Genomic DNA, 11024 nt, shown 5'->3' with positions numbered 1-11024 from the left:
GAGGGCAGTTCTGTCCAATTATAGCTCCAGGGCCTGCTACAAAAATCAAATGTAAAATACTGCTTTACGTTGTAATGCCAAATGATTTTCTTTCTACAACCTGGAAAGACCACCTCTGCATCTTCTGAATGGGTAGCTGTGTTGCAGCAAATACAGAAGAGTCTTGTGGTGCCTTAAAGATTAACAACTATAATAGGACTAGGGCTGGCCCAAGAAATTTGGGCACCTGAGGAAGATCCAAAAATGGCACATCCCTCCTCACCAGGGAAGAAGGGGTGGGGGAAGATCTACATCAGGAACAAGGGGGTGGGAAAGACTGTCATTGAGATTTGCTGTCCTGGTGAATCCTCCCATCTAAGGCAGACACCTCACCTTGCCTCATGGGTGGGCCGGCCCTGAACAAAGATCTACACCAGGATCTGCTGGCCCTGGAGATCCTACCACCTGAGGCCTCCCCTTGACTCATTTGCAGTGACTATTCACAAAGCAGGGCAGGTGATAAAATAAATAACATGGTTGGCTTTGCTCTCCCTCTCTCCCTCCGTGATCAGCAGCTGCATGCTTCTGAAGAGCAATTCCTGGAAACTGTAAGAGGGAAGAGTGCTCTTGCACTCAAGGCCTACTTGCAGGCTTCCCACAGGCATCTGGTTGTAAGAACAGGCTGTTGGACCAGATGAGCCACTGACCTGATCCAGCAGGCTCTTCTTATGTCCTTATGGTGAACTAATTGTTATATGAACCTTCTTACCCTGATTCAAGCCATGGATATTAGAATTGAAACACATGATAATTTGTAATCCAGCTGTTTCACACTGCTCTCTCCCTTTGAAGGTCCTTTGTTGAAGAATAGCCATCTTTAGGTCAGGGCAGAGTAGCCTGTTGTCAGGGTTGTGTCTATTTACTCTAGTGCACAGAAAATAGGCCTTAGGTAGAATGTAGAGGGCAGCATCTATGCCACACTGGAAGATAATGAGTGGGTAAATTAACCCTCAGTGTTTTGGCTAACATTGTTCATTAGGTCTTGCACTTGTGTTGCTTCAGTAGATAAGGGGACAGAGTTGGCATCTGGTTTTGTTGTGGCATCTGATTGTGGTGTTTGTGTGTCTGTTTTGTGGCCTCTTGTTGGGTATCTGTTTTAGATCAGGGGGCTGACTGTAAACAATGTAAGCAAGGCTACCACCCCATCTTACAAAAGAGGAGTGTCATTATTCAGGGTGGGCTATAGATCCTTGGTGGTATGTTGCTGTGGTTTTCACCTTTTCCTTTTTAAAAAAAGCCCCTAGGTTCTACCCCTTTATCAATTATGCAATTTAACAGGAACAGCATTGCCAGGCATTGCAAATTCATGGGAAAGCTAAACCTGCTGAGTTTCTGTCACTTGTGCAGCATAATACCAAAGCCTCCAATATTATAATTGTTGTTGTACCCATTAAGGAAGCAGCCTCACTCAACAGCCCATCTTTCAATAATACCTGGAGCCAGATATCTGCCAACAGGCAGACACAATAATATTTTCACATCAATATTGAATTTTGTTTGACTCCCAGTTAACAGCACCAGTTATATTTTAGGGACAATGAGTACGACAATTCAAAGATATGAGGTGTGGGGCACATTTCCTCATATCATGTGGACATCTTTTCATAGTTGCTCATCTTTCACATTTATTGTCCTGTTGTTTTTGTAGCACTGAAGAGTGAATAGAGGTTTCCTTACCTATCTTTTTGATCCCATTCATTATTTGTATGCCCACGTCATGTATCTTCTTACTCATCTTTGTTTGAAGATCAATAGCCCCAGTCTTTTCAATTCCTCCTAGGATGGACAGTTTTATTAAAGTCATTTTTGTTCAGTGTCTCTGTTCTACTTCTTCTTTACACATAGATCAACCTGTCCTATTGGGATATTTTTTTCTTTGTTTTAGTCAAAATATAACACAATCCAAGGCAGGAAATGAGAATGGCCTCTGAGCTCTGCACTGAACTAACCTGTTTAATCCTGCCTCTACACTGTGGACATAACCTACCATAGACTGAAAGTTGATCAAGTTATTCCATCTTCCCAGAGAGCCACAGTACTATAGTTTAATGATATGGGGCTAGAAGATTTGTTGCTGCCCCTCCAAACTATCACTCCCAGGATTCTTTGGAAGGAATAATAAAATATGAACAAAACAAAAAAAACCTCAATATATTTCTACAGCAGGGATGGGGAACTTACAACCCTTCAGATGTTGTTAGATTTCAACTCATCATCCCTCACCATTGTCTATGGGAATTGGACTAGAACAACATCTCGGGGGTGGAAGCAGAGGTTCTCTATCCCTGACCCAAAATGAAACAACCTAACCTTCTTACAACTGTGAAACCATTAGTTCTTTAAAATTTTCTCAATTTTTTGTGGAATTAAAGAATGGGTACTTTGTATGCTTATATCTGACCTGCATTCCATATAAAGAAATGATGGACTTTTCAGTATAAGAAGAGAAACTGGAAATGGATATATTTATTGAAATGATGCTAGTATGATGAGAACAGTAGGAATCCTGCAACAAGGACTGTTGTTCAAAGAACTTTGAACAAAGAGCTTTGAATTTATAGTCTCTAAATGTGAATACGGCAATGGGTAACCAGAATTGCCACTTGACTGGTTTAAAACCACCCTGGCTGGTTTTGTGTGTGTGTGTGTGTGCGTGTGCGTGCACACACACACGCACACACTTTCAAACTCATACACAGTGATGGATAAGTACTTTGGCAACTGGCTTGGTGGGTTCCAAGTGTTGCAGTCTGCCCTGAATGTAACACATAAAATTATTTGGATATTCTTCATTTGGTAATTGCTAGGTTAGTTCCAGAGTCAACAGGCCCTAAGAGATAAAGGGAGATAATGAAGTGGAAAGTATCGAATCCTAACTACAGAAAAACAATAGAACTGCAGGCTCATGTTCCCAGGTGTCCCAGGGCAAAGTGGGGTTCCACAAATGAGACTTGAGAGATCCATGAAGAGCACAGTGTTCCACTGCAACTGAAGCCTCAGGATACCTGCTTGCAGTAATAGTGGAGCAAATTGCTCCAGGTGGCTCAGGCAAACTGAGCAAAGCCATATCCTACAGGGAGTAGAGGTTTTGTTTTGCTTTTTTAAGGACTGCCATATGTCCAGAATTTCTTGGACATATCCAGGACTACCCTGCCAAAAATAGCATCCAGGCAGAATTTGGTTAAAATGTCTGGGAAATCCAGGCATATGGCAGCCCATATCAGTGCAGATTTTGTTACGAATTTCCCAAAAAATAGAGTTCAACAACTTTGCAAAAAAAACAAAACAAAAACAACCCTCCAGATTTTGTGTCTGGCTTTCCCCTTTTTGAAATATGGCAACCCTAGCTTTTTGTAGAAAATTCCTTATCAGCCCCAAATATGAGAGTGTATGAGGTCCTAAATGTGGGGAAAAAACCCATTCTGTCTTTACAAAATACATTTAATTAGAATGAAAGTCTGAGAACCCTTTATCCATAACCCTGGGCTCCATCTGAAAAACCCTTTTAAGACCACAGCTGTGGGCCCAAATGAAAATAATAAGAAATGTGATAAATCCTAAATATATTTAAATTTTGATTTGAAACTGGACAAGTTCTGTGAAAAGTAGGGTTAAGGTGTTAGTGATACAAAGGAAAAGCATAGGAAGGAGGTGGTGATCCTGGGACCCTGTGCTAGATTTTGCTTGTGTTTGCATTTGATGTCACTGAGGCTACAGAGAGCAAAGCAGTTTGGACTGGGCCTGTGCACAAAGCTTTTCCAGTGGAGAGTAGTTTAAGAACATATAAATGAACCTTGCTGAATCTGTCTGAAGAGCTATCTCAGGTATGGGGAACCTCTTGCCTGCAAGGCTTGTGTCTCAACCCATGCCTTTCTGCCCCTTTATCCGACATCTTAAGTGATGTCATGTCTTGGCCAGGTAAACACATGGTTCTGCTCCAGTATCCTGTTTCCCAAACTGCCCAACCAGATGCCTCTGGGATACACAAAATATCCACATTGTAATACTGCCCCCACCTCCATAAGTTAGCTCTGATATGCATATAGAATGGGATTCCTCCACATTCACCATAGTCCCTATTTATATCAGCGTCAAAGTAGCCACATGTTCTGCCTTATGGAGGATGGTCCTGTATTAGATGGAGTCCTCTATCTGAAAGGCTGTTGGGAGTTGATGGCTGGAATATTTCTGTGTATTCACAATGTATGTTTCTATTTCTTTTTTTAAGAGATGTATTGTGGTTCTTTTGCTCTGTTTTCTTTTTCTAAGTTTTTTTTGTGTATATGTATGTGTTAATTTTAAACTAATAAAGATTGAATTAAAAAGAAAGAAGAAGGGGAGTTTGGTCCAAGTGCTGTTAATGGATGAAGAATCATGTGGGGGAGAGGAGGGGGGAACCTTGAAGTTGTCAATCAATAGTTAGTACCTGGGCCGTAATTCTAAATGTGCATATATACACAGAAGTTGTCGGGGGTTATGCAAATTATTAGTAGCTAATGAAACGTGATGCAAGATCAATTATCAGTTACAAATTCGAGACTGTATGGGAATTAACTGAACAGTCAGTCCTGGATAAAGTGAACCTTTTATCTGTTTGAATGAAATGTTGACTCTTTCACAGCCTCTCCACTATTTAAACAAGGTAGTGTTTAAACAGAGCACTTTCGGAATAAACATCAGGGAGGGGATGATATTTTTAAAATGTAAGAAAGCGCTGTTAATTTCCAATCTAGTTCATATTGTACAGTGTAAGGAAGTGATGTCAATTTATAACTACCAACTTACTTGAAATGAAACGTTCAGAATCATTGTAAAGGGTGCAGTGACTGTTTCTGCTGAATAATATATTAAAACCACTATCATCCAGCTGGATCATGAAATTATATATAAACCACTGTAAGAAAATGCTGCCCAGTTCACTTGGAAATAAGTATGCATGGGAATGAAGTCATTAAAAAAATCTATTATTTCCCCACATTACTTCAACCCATTCTATCTGGATACTTGAGTGTTACATAAATGTAGTCCAAGATCTTGCAGTCAATTGCTGATATTGTGTTATCTAGAATAAACAGTGGTGAAAAGTTCTTCATGGGAATTCTGAATCTGGGCCAAAACACATACATAATGTTGCAACCTGATGGTGCTATTTACTTAAGGATCCCAATAAAGAAAGGTAAAGGCCCAACTCTTACTTGGTTCTGGCCAAAGAAAAATCACATGTACATGTATATCAAAATAAGGCATTTTTACACCCATCTGTTTCAGTTGGACAACAGAGCACATGTATAGTTCTCACTCACTAAAATTAATGGTATGGTGTAAGACACATCTAAACATGTCTAAATTCCTCTCAATTTTAAAAAAAGTGTGAAAAGTAAAATATGCTTCTGTTAGCTAAATTTGATGGTTACTTTTGAATTTTCAAACATTAGCCTTAGCTTGAACTGCCAGAAGGATTGCCTTAGTTGGCACCTTTGCGGCAGAAACTCCAGCATCACTGCAGAAAACTCCAACAGCTACTGCTTTGTAAAAGAAAAGGCATTGTTGTGTTTCCAACCCACCCACATGTTTTGTAGTAAAACAACAGAGAACTGCAAAGATTGTCCCCAACCTTCCAGCGCATGAAAAAGTGGTCAGCAGGTGCCCACACAACTTCTGTGTTTTCTAAGCTCTGCTTTAAAGGTAAGAGGCCTGAGTGGAAGGGAAAGATTGAGGGCGAAGGCAGTAAACAAAACGAGGGGAAACGTTGTTCCAACAAAACAAAAGCTAAGGTAACACGTAGTAACAAACACAACCCAGATCTCCTAAGACACACCTCTTTATTAATGCATTGTTTCTTTAAATCCCTGCTCCTCCATGAATGGCTCCATTTGCTGATTTTTAACAGCGATGCGTTTTTCCAAGGGTTAAAGGCAGGCGACCGAGCGCGCCTGTTGGCTGAGATGCCTCCAGATAGCCAGCCCTGCACTGGCGGCGCTGGCAGCTCGCTCGCCCCTCCCGCCGACGACGCAAGGCCTTCCCACTTGGTGGGTGGCGCCCAGGCTGCTGCTACCGGGTTAGGTTGAGGCTCCCTGCGTGTGTCTATAACTTTGTGTTGCCGCCGCTGGTTGTTAGGAGAAGGAATGTGGAAGTCAGCAGAGCGGAGGGCGGCGGGCTGCTCGCGCGAGCTGCAGAGGCGCCCTTCGTCCCCGGCAGCAGTGGCGCCTCCTCCTCCTGCGCTTCTTCCAGGCAGGGGGATCATCCGCGTCGCTTTGTTTTAAAGCCTTCTTCCTCTGCCTAAGGCGAGACGAGCTGGAGGAACCGTGCTAGCAGGAGCCATGCAGCAGCAGCAGCAGCAGCAGCGACGCTGCGTCTTCCTCCTCCTCCTGTGAATTCCGACCTGGGTTTTCCGCCGTCCGAGCTGCTCGCCGCCGCTTGGAACCTGCCGCTCGCTCCTTCGTCCCTCCCTCCCTCTCCCTCCCTCCGCCTGCGTGACCTCCCGCTCTGCCTTTTCGCCAAGGCTTGTTTAAATGACTTGAGTGAAAGAGGGGAAACTGTCAAGATGGCAGCAGCAGGAGCGAGGAGGTGATGAGCGGGGTGGTGCGGATGCTGGAACGAAAACCTTGGCAGCCCTAAAGGACGAGGACTCCGGGCTTCTGGACCTGTTGGAAGACGGGCAATTTGACTTGCCTTGGATCCCGAGTCCTCGCTCTCTTTCCCTCTCTCTTTCCCCCACGTTGAAGATTCGGATTTTTTAAAAACCACAGCAGAGCGTGAGTTTCCCAGTGTTGTTGTTTTCCCCCTCTGCGCCCCCTTTTTGGGGTTTTTTGCTTTTTTGTGGGGCGGGGAAGAGGAATGGAGCAGGCGCGATCGGGTGCGTTTTAAGACTTCAGTTTCCCAGCTAAGCTGTTTCGAAGTCAGCGGCGGAGAAGGACTCCTGGAGCCGAACAGAAAGCGCCCGCCAAAGCAACAAGCAAGAAGAGACTCGTGGCTCTCTCTTTATTTTTAGGCGTGCGGAGGGGGAGAGAGCCCGCGGGAAGTGGTCTCTTTAATGCATACCGCGAGATGCTATTGGAGCAATCCTGCACGGGGTGAAAGATAAACAAACACACGGGCGCGCCGCCGCGGAGATTTGCTTTCCCACTCTGCAAGGGTTGGGTGTTTTTTTGGGGGGGGGGCTGTTTCTTGCAAAATCGGCGCTCCTCAGGATCCCGAGGAAGAGGGCGCACCTGGAGCCGGCTTGACCACCTGATCGTTTCTTTTTCCCGATTGATTTTATTGGTTGTTGTTGCTGGCGGTAGGGAAGGAGAGGTGGCGGGGTGAAAAGGAGGCGGCCGGACCTTTAATGGAGCGTGGCATGTTTGTACAACCTCGCTGATCGCTGCTACTAGGAGGTGCGAGAGGAGGCGGCAGCGGAGGAGGAGGCGGAGGGACGGCCGAGGTGTGGATCGGGCTCCTCTCCCCTGACATCCCCACTTGGCAGCGGATCGGCAGGCAGGCAGAGCAGCCTCCCGAGCGGGGGAGAGGCCAAGATGGCAGAGGCGTCTCCCCCCGCCCCCTTGTCCCCCGTGGACGTGGACCTGGACCCCGAGTTCGAGCCCCAGAGCCGCCCGCGCTCCTGTACGTGGCCCCTGCAGAGGCCTGAGCTGCAGGCGAGCCCGGCCAAGCCCGCGGGGGAAGCGGGCGCCGACGCCGCCTCCATGATCCCCGAGGAGGACGACGACGTCGACGACGAGGAGCAAGGGGGCAGCTCGGCCATGGCCGTCGGAGACGCCGTCCCTAGCGGCGGCGGCGAGGCGCTGGCCCCGGAGGACACGGCCCGCCTGCTGGCGCCTTTCTCGGGGCTGTCCGGCGACGGGTCCGGCCAGGGCGCCAGGGCGCCGAGCGGAGGGCAGCAGCCGCAGCAGCCGGGGGCGAGCGGGGCGGCGGCGGCGCCGAGGAAATGCTCGTCCCGCCGGAACGCGTGGGGGAACTTGTCCTACGCGGACCTGATCACTCGCGCCATCGAGAGCTCCCCGGAGAAGCGCCTCACCCTCTCGCAGATCTACGAGTGGATGGTGCGCTGCGTGCCCTACTTCAAGGATAAGGGCGACAGCAACAGCTCGGCCGGCTGGAAGGTGAGCGCGCGGCGGGCGGGCGGGGAGGAAAGTTGGTGGTCGGCCGGGCGAGTGGTTGTGCGAACTGGATCTCCTGTGTGGGTCACACGCTCTCTCCAGTGTCGTATTCCTTTTTTACTTTTCCTCAAAGTAGTGGGTCGGAGTGGATCTATCTGAAGGCAAACCACCCCCACCCCAAACTCCATTGCATGATCCGCACGGCACGATCTTCTGTGTTAATTAGTGCAGAAAAACGACCACCCCTCTCTATCTCCGTTTGTTTCCCAGTCATAACAAGCGCTAGCGCTGAACCTCCCCTCAGGACGCATTGAAAGGGCGGGAAAATTCCTACTCTCTTAAAGCTCTCAAAAAACAGAACAAAAATGCCGCCGTGGTTTCTGACGGTGGAAAAAAGTGGTTCACGAGTGTTGGGGGGGGGGGGAGGAACTGGTTTTTGTTCAGTGTTACAAGTGACTTTGTGAGAGTAGGGTGTACAGTATTTGACTCCGTTTTTGACCCGACAAAACTTGAGTTCTCTGACATACACTTGAACTGGTTTTTCGTGGTCAAGATCGGCAAGCCTAAATAAAGAGCTTAAAAAAGAAACCTCACAGAAACCACCACCAAACACACTTGACCCACATCATCAACTAACCCACATTTCTAGATTATAGCCTGCTGCTGGTAGGAGCTGAAGGAGATGCCCAGTGAAAAAGGTGACTGCGTGGACGTGTTCATGGAGCGCTTTCTCTCATGCAGTGCACCCCAGCCTTGCGGATCTCCCCTTCTCCCCTAGGCTTTAAGCCTGGTTGGTCCCGGGTGTGGTGGGGCAATTGCAGAACAACTTTCCAAAACTAGTTCTTTGCTGTCCTCTGCAAGGGTGACCTTCAAGGTGTTGTGAGGAACATCAGCGCCTCTCTCTCAGGGATCCTGCTTCAGGATCAGTCCATAAGGGTTCTTTAAGAGCACCTTTACTTTGCCTGGCTTAGGCTCTGATCCCAGCACCTGCTGCTGCTTAAGCTAGACCAATGTCTTCTCAGTCAAAGGCGACCTGTGGTCCCCTCCTGTGTTAGCAAAGCAGGAAGCTTCTAACTTATGCCAGAAATGAGCAAGAGTATGTCAGTGGCGTGTCTATTTACATGGTGGTGTGTTTGTGCTTGTTGCCCATTATCTATTTTCTAGTAGCCAAGACTTGGTACTGTTCAGCAGATAGGGAAGCAAAACAATCCCCTGTTTAAATCTGCCATGTGGGAGACTGTCCTTTGTTTGATGGGATTATATGCATGCATCAGCCTCTGAACCTACTGAGCTAAAAAATAGGTGAGGACATTGCTTGCTTTTTGTATTTCTCAATATTTGTGTATTTACACTGCCACAGTCTTTTATTTTACATTTTAAATTCCTTTGTTCAGCAAAAGACAAGACCCAAGAAATAGAAATTAAGAGCACTTTTAAATAGCAAGCAATGTAAATAAGTGCATCTAGAGGGGACAGGATAGTATTTTTAAAAAAGCAAACAAACCCAGAACCTCAAGATGCTAAATAGTGAAGAGTTATAGAAAGCAATATCTGTTGCTAGTGGGGTGAACTGGATAGCTATTTTTCCCACATTAAATAGCCACACAGATTATGGCATTACGTGCATTGGTACGTAAAAGGCACCCCACAGCCTTTTAAATAGTGCTATACAATAACTTGAGCTAGGAATTATAACTCCTGTTTGTAGTCACATACCGTCTTTTGTTGCTGGTGACATTTTAACACACAAACGGGATGCGGAACACTGGCACTTTTTGAAATGCTTCCGTCTGCTAGTATTACAAATATAAACCATTCTACTTAAATCACCCATGCTTCTTAGAGGTAGTTGCTTAGACAAGGCAAAAGTTTTGTAATGGTCAGGCACTATGACTTTGTATGCAGAGGGTCCCAGATTTGGTCTTTAACAGCTCTAGGTAGGGATAGGAAGGACTCCTGCCTGAAAACCTGCGCAGCTCTCGCCAGTCACTGTAGCTAGTTGGTCTAATGGTCTGGTTTGGTATAAGGCAGCTTGCGACTATCAGCAGCTGCTGCCAGTGACTTACAGTGGCTGCGTGTTTGAGCCCCACCAGCGAATGTCTGCACCGTAGTGGCACAGCACATGCTTTCCATTCAGAAGGTCCCAAGTTCAACCCTGGAAGGTCCTCCTGTCTCTTAAACCATGAAGTGCCAAGAATCTTAATGGTCTTCAAAGGCAGCTTTCTATGCCACAGATTAATAGGATTCTGCACATGCTTTTTCGGAAGGAAGTACCAGTGAATGTGGGTGAAATTTGACTAATTCATACTTAGGGTAGACCCACTGAAATCAGTGGACTTAAGTCCACTGATTTCACTGGGTCTGCTTTGAATATGACCATAACTAACATTGGATATCATCCTGTGGTTTTGTGTGTTCACTTGGGAGTAAGCCTCGTTGAACAAGATGGGACATCTGCTCCACTGAATATGCATAGGATCACACTCATGGCACATTGAAGCTGAGGGGACAGTTGAAGCTTATATAGGGTTTGCCGCTTGGGGGCCAGCTGCACATTATGCACAGATAATTGTGTACTGGAACTCCAGTCCTCATATTTTATTTTATTTTTCTTAAAAAGCTTCTTAGGAGGAGGCACCTGAGAGTGCTTACCTTTGTCTTTACTGCCATTTTCCCATTCCAAAGCCTTTTCCCTGTTGGGGTTTAAAATGCTAACCTACCACATAAACTGGAATCGGCAGAGGAAGAACCATGTAAGTTGCCTTGAGCATCTTGAGGAAGGGTGGAAGAAAATAATACTCATTTTGCCCTTTCTCCCTTCATGCCACCCAGCCACAGGCCATGGTGGATTGCCACGGGGAGAACATGCCATGCAGGATCAAACCTATC

The 11024-nt window shown here is 46.3% G+C and overlaps 1 protein-coding gene across 3 annotated transcripts in view; it reads left to right on the top strand.

Annotated features, from left to right (window-relative positions):
• Nucleotides 1-5866: 5866 nt before the first annotated feature.
• FOXO3 (forkhead box O3) overlaps nt 5867-11024 on the top strand; it is a 106648-nt gene continuing 101490 nt past the window's right edge. The window contains exon 1 of one of the 3 annotated variants that reach the window (XM_081904757.1): nt 5867-8138. In XM_081904757.1, coding sequence (XP_081760883.1) covers nt 7554-8138 — 585 coding nt within the window. In that variant the 5' untranslated portion in view covers nt 5867-7553. The remainder of the gene's footprint in view (nt 8139-11024) is intronic. The other 2 variants (XR_014166631.1, XM_081904756.1) reach the window with 2 other exon arrangements.

The sequence above is a fragment of the Podarcis melisellensis genome, assembly GCF_964234715.1.
Source record: "Podarcis melisellensis genome assembly, chromosome: 3".
NCBI classification, from domain to species: domain Eukaryota; kingdom Metazoa; phylum Chordata; class Lepidosauria; order Squamata; family Lacertidae; genus Podarcis; species Podarcis melisellensis.
The sequence above is the reverse complement of the archived record's forward strand: the minus strand, read 5'-3'. Positions and strand labels throughout refer to the sequence as shown.